Here is a 26,441-nt window from a genome sequence, read left to right as displayed (position 1 = left end):
TATATCTCATTTATAAATGTTGTGTATTCCTACAAGTGTTGTTCTCCCCAGAAGCCTTCTTTGATTGGGCTTTGTTCTCCCTCCATCTGATTTAGACACCTCCCTTCCTGTGGCAGCTATACCACCTGGTAGCATATTCATACTGCAGGGCTCCAATCTCATCTTCCACAGAGTGATAGGCCGTCTGCTCGTACCTGAGACTGATGGTCTTGGCACAGTGTGTGTTGAAGAAGAGACAATGCTAATATTCACTTCTAACACGTATATCTCATAGCTGCTGTGTTAATGCTGTGCCTATATTGTGTCAGCCCTATATATAGCCCTTGGCTAGGCATAAAGTAGCAACTTCCCGTTTGTCAAGTAGCTTGCTTATAGGTGGAGGTCCTGTTGACGGACCTAGGATGTGTGCTAGCTCACCAAGTACTTTATCATTGAGCGGTGGGTACTCCAGCCCTCTTTGCAAGTCTCATTAAGTTATCTGAGCTGGCCTTGAGCTCTTCCTATGGCCGGGTAGGCCTTGAATTTACTGTCCTCTTGCACCAGCCTTCCAGGGAGTTGGGGTTATAGATCTAGGCCATAAGGCCATCTGGGACTAGCTAGTAAGTAACTGGATAAAATACTTCATCTTCATCAATAAAGTTTACTTTAAGAAATGCTTAGGCTCTGGAAAGATGGCTCAGTAGTTATGCTCAGGCCTCTGCTGTTCTTTGAGGGAGCTGGAGTTTGGTTCCTAGTACCCGTGTCTGGTGGCTCACAAACATCACTCTAGTTCCAGGAAGTCTAATGGCATCTTCTGGCCTCTGTAGGCACTTGCATACATGTACACACACATACACTAAGTACAGGTAAATATTTTGTAAAAGAAATGTTTTTGTTTGGAGGTATAGCTCTTGTTGCCCTGGTCTGGGTACATAGACCAGGCTGGTGTCAGACTCACAGATCTGCCTTTAAGGTGCACTCCACCACATCTGGGCTGATGAAAGCTCTGTAAAGCCAATTGTTCTTGTGATTTCATGTCTTACCTGTATGAATTAAAAATTCATGTTCCTGATAAAAATAATTTACTTAGTAAAAGATTTACATAATGCCTAGGCAGATGGAAATAAACAAACTTTAAAAAGTATTTGAGTGTTGTATTACAACCTTGAAAAAAGCATTTTTGGCCATATTATTCATCTCTCCACACACAGTATTTGGAAATAAGAGTCGTATGTATATTTATAACAGTAATAGAAAGTAAACAGTGAATTCACACAGGTGTTGGGTCCTTTTCTGTTGCTGCAATAGACAAGACAGTTTATAAAAGAGTTTATTTGGGCTCATGATTCTAGGGCCTAGAAGCCAATGATGGTGGAAGGAGTGGGAAGCTGAGGGCTCACATTTTGAATCACAATCACAAAGCACAGCATGAACTAGGGTTGATGCAGGTCTTTTTTTTGAGACAGGGTTTCTCTGTAGCCCTGGCTGTCCTGGATCTCACCCTGTAGACTAGGCTGGCCTCAAACTCAGAGGTCTGTCTGCCTCTGCCAACCTAACATTGGGATTAAAGGTGTGATCTACCATTCCCAGCAATGTTGCAGACCTTTAAACTTTCAAAGAACACCTGCAGGGCATACTTTCTTCTTTGAGGCCATACCCCCTTACCCTTCCCAAATAGTACCTTAGCTGGGGACAAAGTTTTCAAATATCCAAGACTGGGGAGGACATTTCTCATTCAAACTACCACAATACAGTTAGGCTTTAAGGTAGATGTGCATCTGTGCTAAGAAGTTCCTGACTTGTACATTTTCATGGACGTAAAAGTCAGTGGTTGTGTTTATACAGTTTCAAAAACCAGTTTTACCTGTAAAAAGCAAAAGAATTTTATAAATTGGGAGTGTGGTATTTATATTTCTTTATTATTTAAACAGCAGTTTATTAGAGCCTAGCTGAAGTTTCTTTTTATACCATTAGGTTGAAAGTTTTAAAGACAACCATTACCACAAAACCCAAACCATTAAAAAAAAAAGAAACAGCCCCCAAACCTTGGAGTGTTGCGGATGCTTGTACGTGCTGTACGTGCTTGTACGTGCTTGTACGTGCTGTTCGTGCTGTACGTGCTAGCCAAATCAGCACCAAGCTACTGCACAGCTCAGCACCAACGGTCTGGATAAGAGGGATGTGTGAGACTTCACAACACATTGTTACCATAGTATTTAGAAATAGAATTGTCTCTAACAATCCCTTTCTTAACCTTACTGCTGTAAAGACATTCTGCTATAATGTAAGTATTTCATTTATCAGTAGGATTTAGAAACAGAGGTATCCTTTGGAATTGTTAGGAATGTTCAGTGTACGTTTTCAAAATTCTGATTCCATGTACTCTTTCATTTCTGTGTCTGAAGGGTGCCATTCTCACTGGTCCCCCAGGTACTGGGAAGACACTGCTAGCTAAGGCCACAGCTGGAGAAGCCAATGTCCCCTTCATCACTGTCAGTGGATCTGAGTTTCTGGAGATGTTTGTCGGTGTTGGTCCAGCCAGGGTAAGTCTTGTTTTGCCCCTGGGTGGCTGGTGAGGATGACCATTCCTGAGTTCCCAGAGGGACCCCTCACTGGTAATGCCCTCATTAGGTCTTCAGCTACACTAGCAGGGCTGTGCGACTCCCATCTACCCCTCCCCCCCCGCCCCAGCCAGTCTTGTAGTTCCTTCTCAAGATAATTCTGATGGATAGGTTTCAGTAAACAGCTTTACTTTGTGTGTAGTGGCTCTTGAGGCATGTTGGGTAATTGACACGCTGTCCTAGAGTGTACAATTAAATGGGTTTTAGATCTGTGCAACTGTTAGAACAGCTAACTCATTTTAGTCATGATAAAAAAATGCCCAGGTCCTTTAGTCTTCTCTTTCTCCCATCCGTAAGCAGAGACTAACATCTATAGATTTCATATTTTCAGACATTTCAAATAAATGTGTGATCTGTTCTGTTTTGAGCTTTTTTTTTTTTTTAATGTGCTTTGCTGTTTTGCCTCAGTAAATATCTGTGTCAGATCTCTTTGAACTGGAGTTACAGGGGTGGGGAAGGGGGAAGAGGAAGAGAAGGAGGAATTGTTTTAGGTCTAAGGCAAACTATGTGATCTACCACATGGGTGCTGGGAATTGAACCTGGGTCCTCTGGAAGAAGACCTCTACGTCGTCATGTGGACCTTGCTTTGTGTTTTGAGACCTTGCTTTGTGTTTTGAGACAGGGCCTTGCTGTGTAGCCCTGGCTAGCCTTGTGTTAGCTTTGTAGCTCTGCTTGGCTTGAACTCACAGCAGTGTTTTTGCCTCAGCCTCCCAAAGGATAGGCTCATAGATGTACACCGTCATTCCTGGCCTGCCTTTATTTATTGCATGCCTATGGACATGCCTGTGCTATGGTGTGCATGCGGAAGTCAGATGGCAGCTTTGTGGAGTCCGTTTTCATTCTGCTTGAGATGGTTTTTCTTGTTTGTACTGCCTGTGTAGGCTTGTACTTCCTGCCTCTGCCTCCCATTTCACTAGAGGAGTGCTGGATTTGTCCCTGTATCTGCCTTTTTACATGGGGTTTGGGATTAGCAGCTTCAAGGTGTTAGGCTGGTGTGGCAAGTGCTTTTATAACTGTTGAGCTGTCTCCCTGGCCTCACCTCCTGGTTCTTCTTTTATTAATTTATTTATTGATGCTTTTGTTAATTGAGTGGTCAAAAGTTTCATTTGGCTACTAATTCCTTGTTATATAATTGGTTTATGAACACTTTTTTCTTTGAGACTTGCTATGTAAACTAGACTGGCCTCAGATTCACAGCGATCCATCTGCTACTGCCTGTGTGCTGGAATTAAAGGCATTAGCCACCAATGTTCAGCAAAAAGTCCTTAAATTGTTCTTTTAAGATTTATTTATGTATACAGCATTCTGCCTGCATGTATACCTGCAGGCCAGAAGAGGGCACCAGATCTCATTGTAGATGGTTATGTACCATCATATGGTTGCTGGGAATTGAACTTAAGGACTTCTGGAAGAGCAAATAGTCCTCTTCACCTCTGAGCCATCTCTCCAGCCCATCATTGAATTCTTAACCTAATGGATTATAATTTTAGGCAATGGAGAGGTCTTTTGTATTAAATCACAAAAATCAGCTTCCTGTGTTCTGGGATAAAAGATGTAAGCTACCATGCTCAGCACACCCTGAAGCAAGGACTTGTTTCCTTGTTTGTTTGTTTGTTTTTAAAGATTTTTTTAAAGGTTTATTTACTTATTTCATGTGTGTGAGTACATTCTCGCTGTCTTCATACACACCAGAAGAGGGCATCAGATCTCATTACAGATGGTTGTGAGCCACCATGTGGTTGCTGGGAATTGAACTCAGGACCTCTGGAAGAGGAGTCAGTGCTCTTAACCTCTGAACCATCTCTCCAGCCCTAAAAAAGATTTCTTAAGGTGTGTGTGTGTGTGTGTGTGTGTGTGTGTGTGTGTGTGTGTGTAAGTAAGTAGGGGTGGGAGGAATAAGAATGTATTGTGTTGGGGAGGAGAGAGAAGGAGGAAGAATATGTATGTGTCTGAAAGGAAAGGGGAGATTGACCTATGGACAAGGCAGTGTGGCTCACTCGCTCTTTCTCTCTTTCTTTCTTTTTCTTTTTTTCTCTCTTTCTTTCTTTTAGTTTTTTGAGACTAGGTTTCTCTATGTAGCCTTGGATATCCTGGAACTCATTCTATCTGCCAGGCTGACCTTAAACTCAGAGGCACCTGCCTCTGCCTCCTGTGTGTGCAATTAAGGGCATGTGCCACCACTGCCTGGCTCCTTACATATACATATACATATACATATACATATACATATACATATACATATACATATACATACATACATATATATACACATATACACATACACACACATATATACATACATACATATATACATATATATATATATATATATATATATATATATATATATATATACACACACACATATACATCCAACTCTCACAGCGTTATTGTTGAAAATACCATTTCCCCTACTGAATGGTCTTGCACTGTCAACCACAGATTCATGCATTTTTTGCTAGACTCTCAGTTCTCTTGCTGATCTGCACATCTGTTCCTTAACTAGCACCATGCTCTGATTACCTGTAAGGTAAAATGGGCCAGTTGAAGCTAGACTAAAATACACATAGGCAGCTTTACTGCCATGAGGAGGGAGAAAGAGAGGAAAGGGAAGAGAGAAAAAGAGCTCTCACAGAGAGAGAAGAGAGGAGGAGAGAGAGGGAGGGAGGAGAGAGAAAACCATAATGACTGGAATGTATAGGGAAGAGCCTCTGGGGGAAGGGCAGCCCATCCCCTAGTCTGGAAAGTTCAAGGTTGGGGGCAGGATATTGCCAGCTAGGGACTGCAGGATGCTGAGAGAAACCTGAGGCCAGATCTGCCTTGGAATGTAAAATATGCACTTAAATCCTTTGCCCTAGGGTCTGAAACCAAACAATTACTATAGTTCTATAAAGTTTGAAATCAGAAGGTATGGGGATAGTTTAATTTTAAAGAGATATTTTTAATGTATTTTACCTGTGTCAAAAATGTTAACCTAAATGAAAAAAAAGCTGTCAGTGTGTGAGGTGGTGTCACAGCACTCTGCAAACACGCTGATAGAGATAGCTTTTAATCTGTAGGAAAGTGTGTTATCTGGTAGCGAGTATACTGTGGGGATCTTAGTGTCAGTGATGGTCACAGTTAATGGAGCAGGTGGATTATTATGGATTTGCAGGACAGATATTCCCTAGAACAACAGAAGATGGAGTCAGGTGATAGGTGACATACCACTAACCCTTACATGCACAGGGGTGTTGAAGAAGGGAGGTGTGTGAATGGTGCTGGACGGTGGGGAGCCGAAAGGGGATGAAGCCTTGGTCATATGAGGTGCTTGGGCTGTACGTGGTGAATTGGTCTGGCAGGTGGGAGTAGGCAGGATGGACAGCTTTTGGCTGACTTTACTGAAGGCCAGTGGTGGTGCTGGCCTTCAGTGGGTCCAGCAATCATGTGCATGTGTATATCCACAAAGGGAAGAGTGCCCAGCAGGCATCAGGAGTGTGGAGGATCTTAGCAAGGAGGGTGGGGCCTTCCACATGGCAGGAATAAGACTTTGCAGTAGAATTCTGAAACTTTCCTACAAATTAAAAGCTATATCTTCTTGTTTGGAAAGTAACACCACCTTGCCCTTTCATAACATTTTTTTTCCATTTAAGTCAACATAGGTTAAAATTTTTAAAAAGGAGGAGCAGTAGTAGTGGGGCATAGGGTAGACCCCACTTGAGAGCTTTGCAAGGGTGCCAAGTTCCAGTTAAGGCCAGGAGCTGAAGGATTGGGCTTGAGGGCAAGAGGTCTTTTGATCACAGCTCTGAAGCTGGGGTTGGGAGTTCACAAGCAGGGATGAATCGTTTCAGGGCAGAGTTGGAATGAAAATCTAGAATCTAGGCTGGGAAAGGACATGAATCTGAGCATGGGAAACTGGACTGTGCACTTGCCAGGGCTGATGGTGAGGCCCAGGGCTATTTCCCTTTCTATGTTTCCAAGTTATAGCCTTAAGGGGAGCAGCTAGCTGCAGAAGTGGCCTCTGTTGTGAGTTGTGGGTAAGAACCGCCATTGCCAGTTCTGTTGGTGAGCTGGTGGGTGTGGAAATTGAGCTCTGTGTGAAGCCTGTTAAGAGCCTTGGTTGTTAATAGCTGTCCTGGGCATGAAGTGTGAGCATGGAAGAAGCTAACTGACTAGCTCAGGGTCAGAGGAGAGGCCAACTACAGTGTATCTGCAGGGCATCTTGCACAGTACTGAGTATGCTATAAAAACAGCCGATGTGGTCAGCATAGTAATTTATGGATTATAGGAATGATATTGACCCGTCTTACGTCAGCTGCTTAATACTCTCATTTCCTGCTCCTTTACTCGTCATGACTTTTTAAATTATGTTTTCATTTATTTTTGTGTGTAGGCAAGTGTGTTCCACAGCATATATATAAATGGAAGAGGACACCTCCAGGAAGTCAGTTCTCTTTCCACTGGGTGGGTCCAGGGGGTCAAACTTGGGTCAGCAAGCTCAGTGGCAGGCACCTTTACTCACTGAGTCATTTCACCAGCTTTACTACTTATAACTGAAACAGTATCTGGATATGTAATGTGAATCACAGAAAGATTAGGATTTAATTGTCTTTAGGGAGGGAGCAGTGTTTTACAGTGTAGCCCAGGCTGCCCTCCCTTTTTCAGTCCTCCTCCCCCAGCCTCCTGAGTGCTACAAGGACAGGTGTGTGCCACCATGCCCTGTTTTGAGGTTAGCTTTGCTGAACTAGTAACATCGAGTCAGCAGAGTAACTCAGATTTCTTTCTGTCAAGGTCCGAGACTTATTTGCCCTTGCACGGAAGAATGCTCCTTGCATTCTCTTCATTGACGAGATTGATGCTGTGGGAAGGAAGCGTGGTAGAGGCAACTTTGGAGGACAGAGTGAGCAGGAGAACACACTCAATCAGCTGCTCGTGGAGATGGACGGTGAGCGGTCAACCATCTGTGTCAAACTGAGTTCTAGTTGTCTCACATCTCTGAATGAGAAGTTTTTTTTTTCTTTTTTTTTTTTTTGGAGCTGGGGACCGAACCCAGGGCCTTGCGCTCGGTAGACAAGTGCTCTACCACTGAGCTAAATCCCCAACTCTTTCTGAATGAGAATTTTTTTTTTTCTTTTCTTTTTTTCGGAGCTGGGGACCGAACCCAGGGCCTTGCGCTTCCTAGGCAAGCGCTCTACCACTGAGCTAAATCCCCAGCCCCCTGAATGAGAATTTTAACTGTGACAAACTTTAAAGAGTAAAAGAACATTGAATCATTAGAGATGAGAGTCTAATGACAGCAGCTGCTGCTCCTCCAGGGGACGACCCTGCATGGCAGCTGCCTGAAGAGAAATATACAAGTGCTTTGGCTCACCACCATCTGCAACTCCAGTTCAAGGGATCCACCTCCTCTTTTGGTCTCCACAGGCACACACACCTGATGCACGTACATCCATGCATCTAACGTTATTCTATACCAGTCCCTTAGCTCGCATTTGCCTCAGTATTGGCGATAAGATGATGCTGACTAAGAAAACTGGTGAAGTAATCATCAACCAAGAGCTAATGTCTGTCTCGTCCTCAGAGTTGAAGGTGGTTCTGGAACATGAAAACTGAAGCACAGTAAAGTGTGGATTTGGCAGATGTTGACTACAGGTGGTTTTTGACCTCTGTGGGTTTGCATTTAAGTTGAAAATACCCTAAGTCCAAAATACAGTGAGTATCTCTGGTGCACAGAGCTTCTATTGAGCAGCACAGCACTCTGTGGAGTTTCCTAAGGGTGGTGTGGCTAACTGGAAGCTGCAGCTCCTTGCTGCCACCTGCATAGCTAGAGAGGATCAAGCCAAACTGCTGGTCCTGGGAAGAAGCAGATTCAGAATCTGAAGTACAGCCTTAACCACTTTCACCCCATCTTTCAGGTTAAAAAATCCGAAGGTACGAGCTACCTGTACTTCTTAACCCAGGAAGTAGCAGTCTTTCCATGCTGGGCAGCCTGTCTTTCAGTTAAAGACACAATTTCTAGGGCTGCATCCTCCTGCTGGGAGGTGTGTGGATGCTTGCTTCTGTTTACAGAAAGGGAAGGCACAGTGCCAGGCATCACACTGGCTTAGATGAGGAAGCAGACACAGTATCAGTGTGTGTGAGGGTGGAGACCTTGCCCATCCTCTGACAGTCAGTTTACCCTCCAAGCTCTTGAGTTCAAATCAGAGTGCCACACTGGGGTACCACCCAGGAATGCTTTAGTGCCTGTGGGCAAGGGGCAAGGTTGCGGGAAGGGTTTGAACATTTGAGAATGGTTAATAAAATTGAGCCGATTGATGGTGGGAGAGACGGCGTAATGGTTAAGAAAGAGTATGTACAGCTGCCGAGGACCCCAGTTTTGTTTTCAGCAACCTAAGTTGTTTGTACCTTAGAACTGTCTGTAACTTGGGCAGCTCATAAATGCCTGTAACTCCAGCCTCTGCACTCTAAATGTACTCTAAGTTACATGCAGATACACACATGTAGTTAAAAATAATAAAAATCTGAAAACAAAGCAAGTATTCTGGGCATAGGGCACAGCACTTGGGAGGCAGAGCTAAGAGACTCACCACAAGTTGGTCCACACGGTAAGTTCTAGGCCAGTCCAGAACACAGAGTGGCCTCTGTGTGTCTCTTTTTCTTTTACTTGTTTATTGACTCATGATTGGTTAGCTGATTCATCACGGTATGAACTCATGTTATCACCACTATTCTTTAGCCAGTTTTTGACCACTCAAACTGGATTTCTTGTCCTGAATATTCTTTTCCCTTTATCTATCTATCTATCTATCTATCTATCTATCTATCTATCTATCTATCTATCTATCTATCTATTCACTTTGCATCCTGATTGTAGTTCCTTCTTCAACCCACCTACTACTCTCTGTATCTTTACAAGGAAAAAATGATTTAAAAATAAGGAAATTGATTGTTAAAACTGCCATGTAAGGAAAGTGCTGGAGAGAGAATGAGTGGTGGGTATTAGTGTAGTTATAGAGGAGTAATTTCTAGTCTCTTACAGCAGGGACCACAGTTGTAGTTACCAGGCAGGAACATGAAAACTGAAGCACAGTAAAGTGTGGATTTGGCAGATGTTGACTGCAGGTGGTTTTTGACCTCTGTGGGTTTGAAAATACCCTAGAGGAGCAGAACTGAGGGAGAGAGACACAGAGAGAACACACACACATATGGAGTTTATTAGAGTGAGTAACCTACAGGCTGTGATCCAGCTAGCCCAGCCAGGGATGTCTGCCAATGGATGTCCAAGAGTCCAGTAGTTGTTCAGTCCATGAGGCTGGGTGCCTTGGCTGGTCTTTAGGATAGGCTAATGCCAGTGAAGGAATGGACTGGATGTGTAGACTACCAGTAGAAGGTGTGGTCCAGATTAAAGGTGGATCTTCACACCTCAAATGATCTAATTAAGAAAAAATCCCTCAGGGGTGTAGCCAGCCATTGGACTTTAGTTAGCTCCAGATGAAGTTAAGCTGACAACCAAGAATAGCCAGCACAGCAGTGAACAATTGTTTACCTTTCAGAATAGCTAGCAGAGGGCATTTTCCGTGTTCCCAGCACAAGTGCCAATAATCACCCATTGTCTCTCATGCTGAAGTGTCACGTTGTGCATCATTTACAGGCAAACGTGTGTGTTAGTAAGTAGGCATTTCTGAAAATAGGAATAATATTGGCCAAAACTTTAATATGTGATTTTTATGTCTAAGAACAAGGTAACAAATGAGAAAAATAATTCAAGGTTTTGGCTTAAAAAGTGCTAAATAAGAGTCGGGGTGGGGGTGGGGGCAGCAGCGGCAAAAAGAGAGAGAGAGAGAGAGAGAAAGAGAGAGAGAGAGAGTCTAGAGAGACAGGTCAGAGCACCAGCTGCTCTTCCGAAGGGTTTGGTTTGGTCCTTGGCACACACATGACAGCTCACTATAATCTGTCTCCAGTCCCAGGGGGTCAGATGCCCTCCTCGGGCCGACAAAGCACCTACCTGTGCACATGAGACTTTCAAACGTTTTAGGTGAGAATAGAAAACAGCGTCTACAGCTATGGCTCTGATGTCCTGCCACCGCCGCCAGTCTTGTTTTCGGCCTTCGTTGTTTGGTTCTGACTCTGCGTTTCCACTACCCCTGCTTTAGGCTTCAACACCACCACCAACGTGGTCATCCTGGCAGGCACAAATCGACCAGACATCCTTGATCCAGCTCTGCTGAGACCAGGCCGCTTTGACAGGCAGATCTTCATTGGTGAGATGGTAGTCACTGGGTTCAGTAGATCACTTTTGTGGTAGAGCTGTGTCTCACTGTGACCCTTTTCCCCTTAAATATAATTCTAAAGGACCCCCAGACATAAAAGGACGAGCTTCAATCTTCAAAGTTCACCTTCGACCATTGAAACTAGACAGTGCCTTGGAAAAAGATAAATTGGCCAGAAAACTGGCGTCCTTGACTCCAGGGTTTTCAGGTGAGTGGAAATTGCTGCTGTTCTCACTGTATTTCAGTCACTGGTAAGGCCAGGTCATGGTAGTTCCTTTCACTTGGGGCCCCATCACTTGTTTTTACCTTTTAGTTATGGGAAACGTCACAGATGCAATAATTAGAGGATGCAGTAGATTGAACGCCGAGCACGTTAGCAGCTTTGGGAGAGCGGGTGGCACTTAACATCTGGGCCCCATCCTCTGCCTGCATAGTGCATTATCATCAGCTCCTGATAGAGGCAGACATCACTTTATCCAAACGTCTTTAGGATCTGCTCCCAGCTGTCTTTCAACAGTTATTTGAGTAGATAGCATGTTGTAATGCCCACCACTACCAAGTGTGCATGTGGGTTTAGTGTACTGACATTGTAGTGCAGCCATCACTATAATTTAACTTGGAAACACCATATCGCTCTGAGAGGAATCTGTCAGCAGCCCTTCCTTCCACCTCCAGCCTGGACAGCAGAAATCTCCTTCCAGTCTTTGTGTTTATTTGGGAGTAAGGGAGGCACATGTGCATTCTGTGGCACATGTGTGGCCGTCAGAGGACAAAGTTGTCAGGTCACTTTCTCCTACCTTTACCTGTGTTCTCGGCTTGAACTCAGGTCATCAGGATTGCGCTGGAAGCACTTTCCTGAGTCACCGTGACTGGCCCTGATAGTGAACCATAATGTTTCAGGAAAACCAAAATCTGAGTAGTCTCTGAGTGTGCAGGAATTGGTGCCAGGTATGAGCACTGGGGACTAGCCAGTGACTCTTTTAAGTGACTGATTGTAGGTGTTGGGCATGTTGTAAGGAAGTGTCGATTCATGTGGCTTCCCTTTTGTGTCCCTAGGGCCCCTGCTAGCTGTGCTTTGCCAGCTGCCAGCTGTGTAGGCTCTGTCCCGCTCCACAGACCTGAACTATGTCCCCTGGGGTTCTTAAGGGTCTGGCTGGAAGCTGGGGGCTTCTCAAGGGTATTGAGGGTTGGGGAAGAAATCTGTACAGGCATGAGACCTGTGTTCTCATTTTCAAAGTCCCCTACCTGCCCATCACCCTGCTGGAGCTGTGGATGCCAAGGGTTTGTTGGAGAGTCGGTGTGCTTGATCTCTACAGCAGAAAGCAGCTGGCAAATGGTTCTGCCTGCTCACTGAAGGCCCCGTGTTCTCAGTTGTCCTCAGTGAGTGGTGTCTTCTTCCAGCCACTGGGGGTGGGGCGCTGCCTGCCCCTGAGTGCTCTCAGCCTGCATTGCTGCCTGCGGGTTTGGTTGTCAGCTCCTGGTCCTCATATTTGCTGCGGTGTCCTTCAGAGCTGTGGCTTACCCTAGGACTGTAGTGGGTTAATTCAAGTCCTGATAGCTATTGTTCTGTGTTCTCAGACCACTGGGAAAGCAGAAATTTAAAAACAACTAGGTTCCTTCCAAGATGGCACCTGACTGTTCCAAGTCATATGGACTAGGATTCCTCTCCTCTGCTGAAACTTGCCACCAAAATAGATGCTGTGCGGCCTGTGCCCGTTCTGTGGTAGCAGTGTCTGCTGCCGTCTGGACGAGGCTGCTGCTGCTGCCGCCTGGGAGCTGCAGAGCTGGAGCAGTGTTCTCATGGCCTGGTTTCTCCCATGTCACCCTTCTGTGCTCTGTGTCTCAGCTGGAGTCAAGACCTTTGTGACCTTGTGAAGCTGTTTTTTTTTTTTTTTTTTTTTTGGTTCTTTTTTTCGGAGCTGGGGACCGAACCCAGGGCCTTGCGCTTCCTAGGTAAGCGCTCTACCACTGAGCTAAATCCCCAGCCCCACTGTCTTTCTTCTTACCCCTGAGATTCTTCTCCTTCAGGGGCAGTTTCTGTGGGTCACCTTACCCACTGTACTGTTTAAAACTTGTTTATTTAGCACATGTTGTAGCTTACTTGAGTTAACACATACTTAATCTGAAAAATCCACATAGAGCCACTATTGGCCAAACAAGCATTTGACAAGCTTCACGTTATGTAAATTTAGTTCGTTACCAAATATAGATTACTTTAATAATGTATGTTTATTATACCTTATATAAGCATTTTGTTTAACATGCCTGTGAGTCGTTCTCAGTAAAGATGGGTGAGACTAAAAAAATTAATGAACATTTAAAAATATTGTCATTGTGCTGGGGAGAAAGCTCAGAGTTAACAGCACTGGCTGTGAGTTGGAGAGATGGCTCAGTGGTTAAGAGCACGGGTTGCTTTTCCAGAGAGCCTGAGATCAGATCCCAGCAACCACATGGTGGCTCACAACTGACTTGTCCTGGGATCTGATGTTTTCTCCTTTTTTTCCCCCCTGGAGCTGAGGACCGAACCCAGGGCCTTGCGTTTGCTGGGCGAGCACTCTACCACTGAGCTAAATCCCCAACCCCTGATGTTTTCTTCTGTTATGCAAGCACACCTGCAATAGAGCACTCCTATTCATAAATTACATAAATAAATAAATCTTTAAAAAAAAAAAGGCTCTTCTTCCCAGGTACCCAGGTTCTATTCCCAGCACTCACAGAGTTAACAACTCTGTGACTCCAGGTGATTCACCGCCCTTTTCTGGTCTCTGTTGGCATTGCATGCAATCAATATACAGATGTACATGTAGGCAAAACACTATAGACATAAATAAAATGAACATTTTTAAATGCTATCATATTTTGCTCTTACATGAATCATATCTATTAAGGTAAATAGTTTTCTAAAGTTACCTGTTTACGACTGGTCCTCTTGTTTTAGCTCACAGGGCCAAGATTATATAGGTTGTACTTAATACCAGAATAGTTTAGAGTTCCTACACACTTCCCATTGTATTTCAGTTAAACCTTTTGTCAGTCCCATGGGTGTCAGTGTGTGACCGGTCAGTGTGAGATGATTCCGTGTGTTTGTTTTGCAGGCGCTGATGTTGCCAATGTCTGTAATGAAGCTGCTTTGATTGCTGCCAGACACCTTTCAGATGCCATTAACGAGAAGCACTTCGAACAAGCGATTGAGCGAGTGATTGGAGGTAAGGCAGCTGAGCATTACTCGGGTCAAAAGGATGGTTGTAGTCAAGGTGATAGGTGGTCTGTGGCTATAATCCCAGCACTCAGGAGGTGAGAGGAGAATCTCAGATTTGAGCCCAGTCTAGGTTAAATGGTGAATGGTGAGAGCATGACTCTTTTTTTAAAAGCTCATGATAGGACTTTCCAGTCCATTATTTCTCTGTTTTTCCAAGAGCTACCAAAGAAAAAGTGTATCCATGTGGTCTTGGGGCTTGCCGTGCCATCTCCAGTCCTGCCTCCTGCTTTCTTGCACCTGAACCCTTCCCCATCGGGAGGTAGAAGGGAGTTTGCCTGTTGACTCTGCTGCCTCTCTGAGCCAAAGCCTCATGCTTTGTAATAATGGGGCACACTGAGACAGAGAGGAAGCCTGTGATGAAGTATGAGGAGATGGTTTGTAAAGTCAGATAAGCACGAAGGTTATGGTTTATCAAATAATGGTGAAGTGCCTGCTTAGCATGCACACAGCTCTGGGTTCCATCCCTAGCACCCAAAAAAAGAAATGCTTGTGGAAACAGAAGGTGCATTAACTCATCCTTAGTAACTTTTGACCCTAGTAGCTTTGTGGAGTATACTTATCTTGGGTTATACCATTGGGAGCATAGCTTTTTTCCCCTTCACATGAATTACTTTAAACAGAGAAAATACTTAGAGGGTGATGGTTTGCCCACTACAGAATGAGCACTATTAGGGTTTGCAATTATAGATCATGATATAAAATGAGCCTTGGGGTCTACCTCTCTGCGGTCTGGAGAAGCTGAAATTTCAGGTCTTTGAGCTCTACAGTTGGTATTGAACTTTTTTTTTTTTTTAAAGATTCATTTATTTAATGTATATGAGTACACTGGAGCTGTCTTCAGAAACACCAGAAGAGGGCAGCAGATCTCATTACAGATGGTTGGGAGCCACCATGTGGTTGCTGGGATTTGAACTCAGGACCTGTGGAAGGGCAGTGCTCTTTTTTTTTTATATATATATATATATATATATATATATATTTTATTAACTTGAGTATTTCTTATATACATTTCAAGTGTTATTCCCTTTCCCGGTATCCGGGCAAACATCCCCCTCCCCCCGAAGGGCAGTGCTCTTAACCACTGAGCCATCTCTCCAGCCCTGGTATTGAACTCTTACACAGGGTCATTTGGGCTGTGGATCTGGGACCTGACCTTCCTAGAGTGTTTCTTGACAAACTCCTTCATCCCTTTAACTGTCTGGCCTGTGTGATGGCCTGGCCAGCTTTGAGTAGGAATTTCAGGTCTTTGACTAGAATGATCTTTCCTGTCCTCTGCCTTCCACTGGCAGCCACAGCAAGCATCCTTGTGTTCCAAGGACTTGAGGGTTCTACATAACAAAGCCAAGCAGAAGACTCTTCTGGTCTTCTCTCTTTCCTATGAGTTTCCTGTTTCATATGACCTAGATGCGAATTATATTTACATGTCTGTTGATTTTCCCAAGAGAGGTATGGGGCTTAGGAACGAGCTTGAGGCAGAGATGAGAAATACATTTGTGTTGCAGTTGGATATATTTTAGACTTTGTCTCTTAGCCTGATTTCAGTCAGGAAGTTTAGGCAGCCTACTTATGTCTTTGGTAAGGAGGTGTATAGTACTGTATTGCTATTTTTTAATGTCATTATCACTAAAACAGTGGTTTGGGGATTTTGTTATTGTTAGGCTTGGAGAAAAAAACCCAAGTTCTGCAACCCGAGGAGAAGAAGACTGTGGCTTACCACGAAGCAGGCCACGCAGTCGCCGGCTGGTATCTGGAGCATGCAGACCCACTCTTAAAGGTGCCGCAGCGTGTATTTCAATAGGCAAGCCAGCTTAGTGTGTAAGCAGTGACTCAAGAAATAGCAGACACAGTGTAGCTTTGGAGGGATGTAGCAGAGACTGATGAGGTTGAAGGAGGTACTTACCCTCCTGCAGACACTGCCCACGTTCAGACAGCACACTTTTCCTGTTTGCTGTCCTGGAGATTGAACCTAGGACCTCATTCATGATGGATAAATGCTCTGCCACTGAGTTATACCTCTAGCCCTTTCAAAATTTTATCTTACTTTTGAAGTATGTGTGGTGTATATGTGTATTTGTGTTCAAGTGTGTGCACACATAAACACCTGCTCTCATGTGTACACTTGAATGTAGAGTATCTTTCTCCATTGCTCTCTACATTACTTTTATTACCATCATCAATATTATCAACAAAATATCTCACTCACCTGGGACTCACTGATGTGGCCAGACTAGCTGCAGCCAGGGATCCTCCTGTCTCTGCCTTCTGAGTGCTAGGATTACAGGCACATAACATGAGGTAGGTGCTGGGGTCTGAATCTACGTCGTAATGCATGCCCAGCAGTCACTTCACTGACTGCCCCAACCTCTCTACTTTCTATTTTGAGGTAGAGTCTCACTATGTTTCACTCTGTAGCCAAGGCAGACCTTGAGTTTTCACTCTTCTGTTTCAGCCTCTCAAGATTCTTAGAGTGAGGCCTGTGCTACTATGCCTGGTTCAGAAAGCCACAGCCAGAGGCAGAGCAGAGTTGGGAGAGAGCTGAGCCATAGTGAGCAGCAGTGTTGGCATTGGCCTGAGCGCTTCTGTAATTACACCACAGTGGGTGAAGGTATTGGCCATCTTGAGGTGCCAGAGTGTTGTAAAAATATAAAAATAAAAAAGTATAGTTGTCTTTTACCCCGCTAGATCCGCACAGCGGTGCCCAGGATATCTGCTAGATATCTGGGTGGAAACTCCTCAGCGGCCCAGTGTCTCTTGTCGCCACACACTTTCCTACACTCAAACCCTCACATAAAAGAACACACAACACAATAACCTTTGACCCAATTGGTAAGATATAATTGCCCACTTAAACATACAAAGCCCGGTACCATCCATCCCTTAGGAACATTGATAACAACCTGTAAATACACAGAGCAGAATCTTAACATCACCTGCCATGGCTTCTCACCCTCTCCTCTCCTTCTGTCCTGTCTCTTCCTCTCTCTCCTAGTCTCCTCCTCCTTCAAACTTCTCTCCCGCCCATTTTTCCTCCTCCTCCAATGACAGGCCTCCTTCTATCCTGTACCTGCCCCTCACCTGTACTTTACAAATTCGTTGGGGAGGTGGTTCTGGTGAAGTCATCTGACTTCTGAGTACAGGACTAGGCAGCTGTCCTTGGGGCAGTGGAATTAGCATCAAAATACAGATTACTCCAGGGCAAACCACAACACCAGAGAAGAGGGTTCAAAATTCCAAAAATACTGGAAATTTAACAGGAAAATTCTAGAAACAAAAAAAATACTGCAGAGTTGAAACCCAGATCTGAGCAGGAACTGACCATACTGATAGAGCTATGTATGGAATGGGGAATCCCAGAGATCCTGGCCACAGCACAGCAGAGGCTAGCAAGGTCTCCCTCTGGGACTTCCAGCTGCCTTGTGATGTCAGAAGATGGTTGATGGGGTCAGCTGGAAAGGAGTCACAGAGGAGGTCACATTCACATACACATAAAATACCCAAGGAATCTACAGAGAAGCCACTAGAATTAATGAGTGAAGAAATGTGCAGAATCCAGGGCTAATACACAAAGACCTGTGATGTCTCTGTATTTGTTAATGGATAATTGGAAAATAAGTTTTTGTTTAATTTTAATTTTTTTTGGCAAATGCAGAGATTAGCCAGGTGTAGTAGCCCATCTCTTTAATCCCATCGTGTGCATGTGGAGGCAGGTATAGCTCTCTAAATCTGAGGCCAGCCTGGCCTACATAGCAGGTTCCAGGTCAGCTACATCTGCATAGGGAAACCCTGTCTCAAAAAAGAAAAAAACATTTCAATTGCATTTTCACTAGCTTCTGAACACATAAAATATAAATTTAAGAAAATATCCTGGGGTTGGGGATTTAGCTCAGCGGTAGAGCGCTTACCTAGGAAGCGCAAGGCCCTGGGTTCGGTCCCCAGCTCCAAAAAAAAGAACCAAAAAAAAGAAAAAAGAAAAAGAAAATATCCTAGGGTTTATACATTGAATTAAGGTATAAATAAAAGTGCATTCTGTTTATAGAATCATGTGCTGTTTCTTCCCAAGCTGACCCGTAGCCTCATTGCAATCTCTGTCAGGATTATAGCGTTCTTTTGCAGAACCTAGGCTCACACATGCTAGGCCAACACTCCAAGTCTCAGCCACACTCTCAGCCCAGACAGGCTTTTTTTTTTTTTTTTTTAATTGTGAAGCTGAATTGTAGTTTTCTGGAGATGCAGCTGGAACCGTGGGAACAGCTAGGTGGGAGAATGACCCTGCCTGACTTTCAGACTATGTACTGCTGCATTCAAGCCTGTGGCACTGGTGAGGGGACAGGTGAGGTGCCTTCTTAGGTGGGAAGCTGGGTGTGGTGGTGCCTGCCTGTAATAATAGCACTTGGGGGCTGAAGCAGTAAGATCTCCAGTGGGCTTAAAGTCACCCTTGACTTTTGAGGTCAGTCTGGCCTTTTGAGACTCTTAACTTCATAAAGTCAAAAGATGAGGGAGACAGGGAGGGAGAGACAGAAGGAAGGACTGTCTTCTTAACACGTGATTCTGATAACTCTGGGCTCGTATGAAAAATCAACATTAACCCTTGCATCGTGTGCCAGGAAATAGACGGAGTAGAGAAGCTAAAATGTAAAATGATGAAACTTCTCACAGAATATGTAGGAATTTTCTTGGAACATGAAAAGCATGAAAGGTTGGTGAATGGGTAGACAGGATGGCTCAGTGGGTGCTTGCCACCAAACCTGACAGTTTGAGTTCAATGCTAGGAGCCACTTAATGGGGAACAAGAGAGCATATTCTTATATGCACACAGCCACACATACATGGGATCGATCAATAAATAAATGAAAAGGGAGAGTTTATAAATGGAACCTCTCCCTTTAAAAATTGAAATTTACGATGGTTACTGAGCTCCAGGCATGGTATCTATCACATGCCTGTAATCTCAGCATTCGAGAGGCAGAGACGAGGATTTTAAAATTATGGCCAATCTGGGCTATATGAAGACACCGCACTACTGGAGGATGTAACTCAGTGGCAGAACATGTGACCAGCATGCATGGTGAGCCCAGCCTGGGCACAGAATGAGACCCTGACTCAAGGAAAAACAAACAGCACCCGTGACTTAGAGAAAGGCCATGAAGAAATGTAAAAGGTGGGGTGAGCACATGGTGGTACACTCAGGGGGTGCAGGCAGGAAGATAGGAGTTTCAGGTCAGCCTGGGCTGTATACTGATTTCCTGTCTCAAAAATGTAATCATTCTGAAAATGATTTTCAGTAAATATGTGCAACAAAGGAGAGTTATATCTGGAAAAACAAGTCTTAAAGCTGGCACAGTAAAGCAGTGGGCAAGACTTCCATACAGACTCTGTTAGAATAGGACATAGGAACTGACATCAAGCCGAGAAGTTGCAAAGGAATCATAACTAGATACCAGAGCCACTTACAGGCTGTGTGCACTGCTGACATAGTAAATGGCTCTGTTTGCTGGGTTCTATGAAAGTGATCAAATGGCCCTCACCCAAGATGAGTGAGAATGGATTCCACACAAGAATTTTCCTGCTGTGTTTATAGTGTCTGTAGGCTGGAAACAATCTGGCTGTCCATCAAAAACTGGAGCTGTGTGCAAGGTGGTGGGGGACACTGATGCTTGGAATCTCAGCACTTCAGAGGGTGGAGCAGTAGAATTAACTTGCCATGAGTTGAAGGCCAGCTTAGGGAAGTCTGAGACCTTGTCTCAGAAAACAAAGAATGGATCCCTGATGTTCATCCAGTGGCATGCTATAAAGCTGTAAAAATGAATAAGCAGGCAGTTAGTATACACAACAATATGGATGAATCGCACAAACGCAATGAAACCAGACCCAAAGCACACTTTGTGCAGTGGCACTTAGATGCCATTCTAGAAGGGCAGACTTGTCAGTCAGTGGTCATGCAGTTGCTGGGAGCTCTGTGTAGCAGCTAGGGGGTATGGTGGCCCCCATTTTATTTATTAGTTGTGGTTGGAAGTTGTTTATAAAACTCTGTTTTATACTTAGAGTGGTTAACAGTTTATATAGAAAATTCCTTCAATATAGTTAACTTCTAAAGAAAACAGAACTCACCTAATTTCATAAAAGTGACCTGGAAGGACAGTGACAGCTCTTGAGTGTCTTGGTCCCTTTGTCCTCTGAGACACAAGTGGTTGTGCAGGAGTTGAGTCAGCGCTGTGGTCTGCAGAAGGGACCCCAGCCCGCAGTCATCAAGACTTCTCTGTTAAAGACTGGTTTTAGTTTGCCTTTATGTAAGGGCAGTAAATGCTTTTTGGAACTCTCCTGGTCATTGCTAGGTCTCGTGGCAGTGATGTGGGTGTGCAGCCCAGCACTGTACTGCCTTTTCATCAGTGAGTGTCCTTGCAGACACTCTGCTCAGGTCTGCATTGGCAGTGTGTGCTTTCTGCTCACCAGGTGTCCATCATCCCGCGTGGAAAGGGGCTGGGCTATGCTCAGTACTTGCCCAAGGAGCAGTATCTGTACACAAAGGAGCAGCTGCTGGACAGGATGTGCATGACTCTGGGTGGCCGTGTCTCCGAGGAGATCTTCTTTGGAAGAATTACGACCGGTGCCCAGGATGACTTGAGGAAGGTTACCCAGAGTGCCTATGCCCAGGTGAGTCTGGAGCTGGGCTCTGCCTCCCTTTCTTACCAGCCTGGAAAGGTAGCCTTTGTGGGTCACTGAAGTACACAGGGGTCACCGGGCTAGGTTTGTGCAGCAGAGATTCTTTCTTAAATGCTCGGGGGTGGCTGGAGACAGGACTCAGCGGTTGACAGATAGTTCGTATTGTTTTTGCAGAAGACCCAGAACTCCAGATCAAATCTGACCCCTTTGGCCTCTAAGGGCACCTGAACTCATGGGTAAAGACACAATACAGACATACATAGAACTAATTTAAATACTTTAAAAAATCCACTTTAAAATAATAAAAACTTACAGAAGAAAAAATTGTACCATGGTTTTCAAAGTTTTCCCTTAGGGTCCTGCGTGTAATGCTTACAGGTAGTTTAAAATTAATTTTTCAAAGTATATTTTTGAGATGGGCTCTCATGTAGCCCAGCCTAGTCCTCACTACTTGTTAAGTAGCTGAAGGTGACCTTGGACTCTCAGTCCTCCCAAGTGTTGGGGTTTTGGCATGTGCCGCAATGCCCAGCTGTAAAGCCTTCATTTTTAAAAACGAATTCTTTTGTCATTTGAAGTATATGAGTGTCTTGGCTGTGTACATACATGTATACCACATGTGTGCTGGGGCCCTTGGAGGTCAGAAGAGGGCGTTGGACCTCCTAGAACTGGAGTCCAATGACTGAGCTGCCGCACAGATGCTGGGAACTAAACTCTGCTCCTCTAAGGCCCCGGCATTTAAGGTTTACACTCCGTGTCCTCACAGCAGTTGACAACTGAACTCGGGGTCTTCCTGCACCTATCCCTTGCCACTCCCCGAGCAGCTGCCTCTCCTAACTGTAACCTTTCCTGTTTTCTTCAGCTTCTACCACAGGTTTGGCCCAGCAGTAGGCTGTTTTCTTTAGGCTGACATGAACAGCTCCTTCAGGAACTGCTCTCCACTGACAGCTCTTTGCCTGTCTATCCTCCATGTCTTTTTTTGAAAGTAATATTTTCTAATTTTTTAATGTTACATTTCCTAAGACATTGTTGCTTATTATTTGCTCTTATTTCTTTCTAATCTGTGTGTATTTTTTTCCTGCCTTCTAGCACCCATGAGTCCTGTGTTTGATTCATGGCTTCCTTTCTGCTTCCTTGCTGGCCTCATTTCTGCAACAGTGGGTCAGTTTCCTCTGCTGCAGACCTGCCCTTTCATCCAGGAAACATTATTCTGCATCTTATTTCTTTTTCTCCAGTAACTTCCTGTTGTCCATTTTGACCTCAGGAGTGGGGAGGGCTGGGGTGTGGAAGTGGGGAAGCCTGTGCTTTTCCTCACTCTGGGAACTGGAGTCACAGATAGCAGAGAGCCTCTGTGTGGGTGCTGGGAACTGAACCTGGGACCTCTGGAATAGCATGCAGTGCTCTTGACCATTGAGCCATCTCTGACCCTGGTCCTTCTCTTTCCAGGTCAGTTTGTGCTTTACTTCCAGAAGTTTCTCCCTCACCAGAGCTGTCTAGTTTGGGAGCCTCACATGAGTCATAGTACATCAGCCTCTTCATGTTGTCCCTTTGCTCTATGGACATACAGTTTGTGAAAAAAATGGAGATGTCACCCTGTGTCCCATGTTCTCTGGGTGTGGCTGTCCATTCACAGGAAGAACTCGTTGGCAGTTTGCTCACATCAAGAGCTTTTAGCTCTTGTCTTCTCTCCACAGTGGAGTAGCCTATAGGCTTTAGAGCTGTTGAAGTTTGCCCACTGTTTCCTGAATGTACTCCCAGATGAGCTTAAACCATCTGCTACTCTTGCCACCATCTACAGAGTATCTTTGTCCACTCCGCTAGCCCCTGTGTCAGTCTTTAGGGGTGAAGGTCCTCTGTCTAACCTATTAGTCCTGGATCTTTTTCAGATTGTTCAGTTTGGCATGAATGAGAAAGTGGGGCAGATCTCCTTTGACCTCCCACGACAGGGGGACATGGTATTAGAGAAGCCTTACAGTGAAGCCACTGCAAGAATGATAGACGATGAAGTGAGGATACTCATTAGTGAAGCCTATAAAAGAACTGTGGCTCTTCTCACAGAGAAGAAGGCTGACGTGGAGAAGGTGGGTGCCAGCATATGGATAGGTCTGCACGCTGCTTTGTTTGCTTGTGTGTGTGTGTGTGTGTGTGTGTGTGTGTGTGTGTGTGTGTGTGTGTGCATGCGCGTGTGCACAAATGTCAATTAAATGATAATTCTGTGGAGTTGGTTCTGTCCTACCTTTTGTGGGTTCTAGGAATTTAACTGAGGTCATCAAGACTGCTCAGCTCGTGTCTTTACCTGCTGAGCCTTCTTGCCAGCCTTGTTTTTTGAGACAGAATTTTGCTGTGTAACCCTGGCTGGCCTGGAACTCATTGGGGAGAACAGGCTGGCACCATTCTTGCTGTGATTGCCCTGCCTCTGCCTCCTGAGTACTGGAATTGCAGGGTGAGTCACCACATCTGGCATCTGAAGAGCTTTTAGCCCCTTCCTTCCATCTGCTTGCTGTGCTCCTCCTCTCTGAGGCTGAGTGTCTTCCCCGTGCCTGGGAACAGAAGCAGAACTGTTCTGGTACTGTGTTAGCTGAGGGGAAACTGTAAAGAACTGCTTCACGCCAGCCTCATTCCCAGGGGCTTTGCCAGAACACCCGTGAACCAAGTAGTTAAAAATGAGATCACTATGTCTGTGCTGCAGAGAGGATGGCAACATGATGTAAGTGAGCGGGGGAGGTGGGGTGCACTTACTGCATCCCTACCCAGATGCATGAGCTTACAGTGTGTAGCAAAAGAATGCTTGCTGGGAGGAAAATCCGTGGAATGGGGTAAGGATCCTGAAACACTGGGTTTTAGAAGTACTTTCTGACCCAACAGAGAAAAGGAAGCAAATGAAGAAAGTTGAGCCAGCCGGGAAGTAGTCTACTTCAAGGAGAGGGGCTGAGGGCTTTGCTCAGGGCCTCACCTGTGGAGGAAGGACTTGGCAGGTTGTCTGAGGTCCTTCTTCAAGATAAGGGGAAGTAGCTAACAGTACCAGCTAAAACCTGCAGCTTCCTGAGGTACATAGAGTCATTATCCCCACTTTCCAGAGACAAACAACAGAGAGAGGTCATGTGATGGCTTAAGGTCACAAAGTCGGTGAGTGAGTGAGTGAGTAGCAGAGGCAGCGTTCTGACCAGCTGGGAGCCTTTGCACATCACCTCAGCCTATGCTGTGCCCATGATCACTGGGGGTAGTTACCATTTGGATAGGACCGGTTTGAGAGGTGCTTGAATGTGACATGCTGGTGGGGTGCTCAGTTTATGTGATCAGACGTCCCATGGTAACTGTGACTAAGGTTTCAGTGGTCACCCATGACTGTGCTGTGTACTTGCATGTGTAGGAGCAGGTTGAGAATTAGAATTAGAATTAGAAGGAATCCTAAAGCTCTCATTTCTCCTGTGCTCCATTTAAAAATAATGAGAAATGCATACAGTTTGGTTAATTGTGTAAGGGTTTCAGATGACTAATAGCCCAAGGTGACAGCCTCCTCCGTGGCACACAATCTCCTCGTCCTCCTAAAAGCAAGCATAGTGTGTGTTACGTGTGTCAATGTGTTACGTGTCCTGTGCTTTTCTTATCTTCATGCAACTATGTGCATTCCTTTATTACAGCTACAGTCCTTAATCATATAGATGTATCAAAATGCCTGCTTGCTTATAAAGGATATTTGTGACTTCCATATAATGCACATCTTACTCTAAAATCGTGTGACCTTATTTATGAGACATGTTCTGTTATCTTAGGTCCTTTTTATCTCTTTACTTTTTAATATTAAAGTTTTTTGATGTGTATGAGTGTTTGCCTGAATGTATGTGTGTGCAAGTGTGCATGTCTGGTGCTCTCAGTGACCAGAAGTAGGGACTAGAGTGACAAGAAGGTGGCTTGCTGGGAACTGAACCCAGGTCCTCTGCAAGAGCAGTATGTGCTGTAATCATTGAGCTGTCTCCCCAGTACCTGAGGTTTTTATTAGAAAGAGCAGCTATAAGTGGAAATCTTAACTTCTGAGTAGATTTTGCTAAGTAACTCAATGGATTGCTTGTATTTCAGGTTGCTCTCCTACTGTTAGAGAAAGAAGTATTAGACAAGAACGACATGGTTGAACTTCTGGGTCCCAGACCATTTACAGAAAAATCCACATATGAAGAATTTGTGGAAGGCACTGGCAGCTTAGATGAGGACACTTCTCTTCCTGAAGGCCTTCAGGATTGGAACAAGGAGCGGGAGAAGGAGAAGAAGGAGAAGAAGGAGAAGGAGGAGCCCGTGAATGAGAAGGTGGTCAGCTAGGCTCTCCCAGGGCTGGAGGCCCATTTACCTTCCCCTCTCGGGCCGTCAGAACAGCAGCCCTGATGCAGCCCGCTGCTGACTCAGCCAGGCTGAGGACGGCCTCCACTGAGCTGCAGTGTCAGCACTGCCCGCCCTCAGCCTGGCCTCACGAACACTGGCTGGAACAGGAGAGACAGCACCACCTGCCATCGCCTGTCCCGTGGACTCTATCACGAGGGAGAAGACTCTTCCCATCGATGGCCCTCTTCAGTCCTCTTCCTGCGATATCTCTGCAGGAGTGCTGTGAAATTCGGTTGGAGTCCTGATGAGAATATTTTGATTCAACCAAATATTTTCAAATTTGAATTCAGATCACTCGTTGATGTTTTAATGGAGTGGTTTTCTATAGAGAACTGTAACATATTTAAAAACATGAATGTATTGTGTAAATATGGATTCTTTACATTAGAAATAAAAGGTGGACATTGTACTTTTTTCCTGAGCATATGAAGGGTTGCCATATTATGTTCTGTTTAGAAAACAATGTCAAGAAATTAAGCGTTGCCTTGGAGATGGATTCCTCAAAATCTCACCTTTCTGGTCTCATCAGCTCCCACAGAAACCCGCAGCCTTCCAGGTTCATGTCCTGGATCAGTACTGTTGGATCCAAGAGCCAGGCATTGGGAGCAGCTCTGGTGACTACATCACTGGGCTCTCCCTGAGCTGCTCATGACTAGGTACGTTGTGCCATCTAAGCGAGGCTGCCCTGAGCCGTCTCAAGTTCAGGGAGGGGATGGTAGATCAAGGTCCCTGACGATGCTGGGGGCGTGTGGTGACTGTTGCTCTTGTCAGTCACTAGAGAGGGTTATAAAGGTTGCCCAGTGAAGATTGATTCATCTTGAGATGCCATTGTTTGAGCTTCAAGGTACTACTATCTATTTTTCCTTTTTTTAAAATCGGATTTACTATGTAGCCCAGGCTGGCCCAAAAGTCACTATACACTGAACTTACAGCAATCTCTCTGCTTTGGTTTTCTTTAGAGATTTTTATCTTTTTTAATGTGAGTATTGTGCCTGAATTTGTCTGTGTACTACATGCATGCCTGTCCCCTGACGATAGAGCAGAGTATTAGATCTCCTGAGACTGCAATTATAAACAGTTGAGAGCTGCCCTGGATGTGGATGCTGGTAATGGACCCTGGGTCCTATGAAGAGAAGCCCATGTAGTAATGGAACTTGAGCCTCTCCTGTGAAGGGAAATAACTGGCCAGAGACCAGATTGCTTGAAGAACAGTGGAAGAAATGTCCTTCAGTGGCTTGTAGAGTGGCCAGGTCTTCGCTTGCCTGAAAGAACTCAAGTTTTCAAGCAGGTAGAGCTGAGACT

The 26,441-nt window shown here is 44.9% G+C and overlaps 1 protein-coding gene and 1 long non-coding RNA gene across 4 annotated transcripts in view; both read left to right on the top strand.

Moving 5' to 3' along the window:
* Afg3l2 (AFG3 like matrix AAA peptidase subunit 2) overlaps positions 1 to 25,569 on the top strand; it is a 44,838-nt gene extending 19,269 nt beyond the window's left edge. For 2 of the 3 annotated variants that reach the window (XM_039096796.1, XM_039096797.2), the window contains 9 exons: positions 2,385 to 2,522; positions 7,371 to 7,524; positions 10,733 to 10,840; positions 10,932 to 11,057; positions 13,945 to 14,055; positions 15,767 to 15,882; positions 20,559 to 20,759; positions 22,652 to 22,846; positions 24,843 to 25,563. In XM_039096796.1, coding sequence (XP_038952724.1) covers positions 2,385 to 2,522; positions 7,371 to 7,524; positions 10,733 to 10,840; positions 10,932 to 11,057; positions 13,945 to 14,055; positions 15,767 to 15,882; positions 20,559 to 20,759; positions 22,652 to 22,846; positions 24,843 to 25,079 — 1,386 coding nt within the window. In that variant the 3' untranslated portion in view covers positions 25,080 to 25,563. Of the gene's footprint in view, positions 1 to 2,384; positions 2,523 to 7,370; positions 7,525 to 10,732; positions 10,841 to 10,931; positions 11,058 to 13,944; positions 14,056 to 15,766; positions 15,883 to 20,558; positions 20,760 to 22,651; positions 22,847 to 24,842 lie in introns of all 3 variants that reach the window. The other variant, NM_001134864.1, reaches the window with a different exon arrangement.
* On the top strand, positions 7,531 to 10,425 carry LOC134482956 (uncharacterized). Its single transcript, XR_010059725.1, has 2 exons — positions 7,531 to 8,279; positions 9,739 to 10,425. It is a non-coding gene; the product is annotated as an uncharacterized LOC134482956 (long non-coding RNA).
* Positions 25,570 to 26,441: the final 872 nt, after the last annotated feature.

Source organism: Rattus norvegicus, chromosome 18 (genome assembly GCF_036323735.1).
Source record: "Rattus norvegicus strain BN/NHsdMcwi chromosome 18, GRCr8, whole genome shotgun sequence".
NCBI classification, from domain to species: Eukaryota; Metazoa; Chordata; class Mammalia; order Rodentia; family Muridae; genus Rattus; species Rattus norvegicus.
The sequence above is the reverse complement of the archived record's forward strand: the minus strand, read 5'-3'. Positions and strand labels throughout refer to the sequence as shown.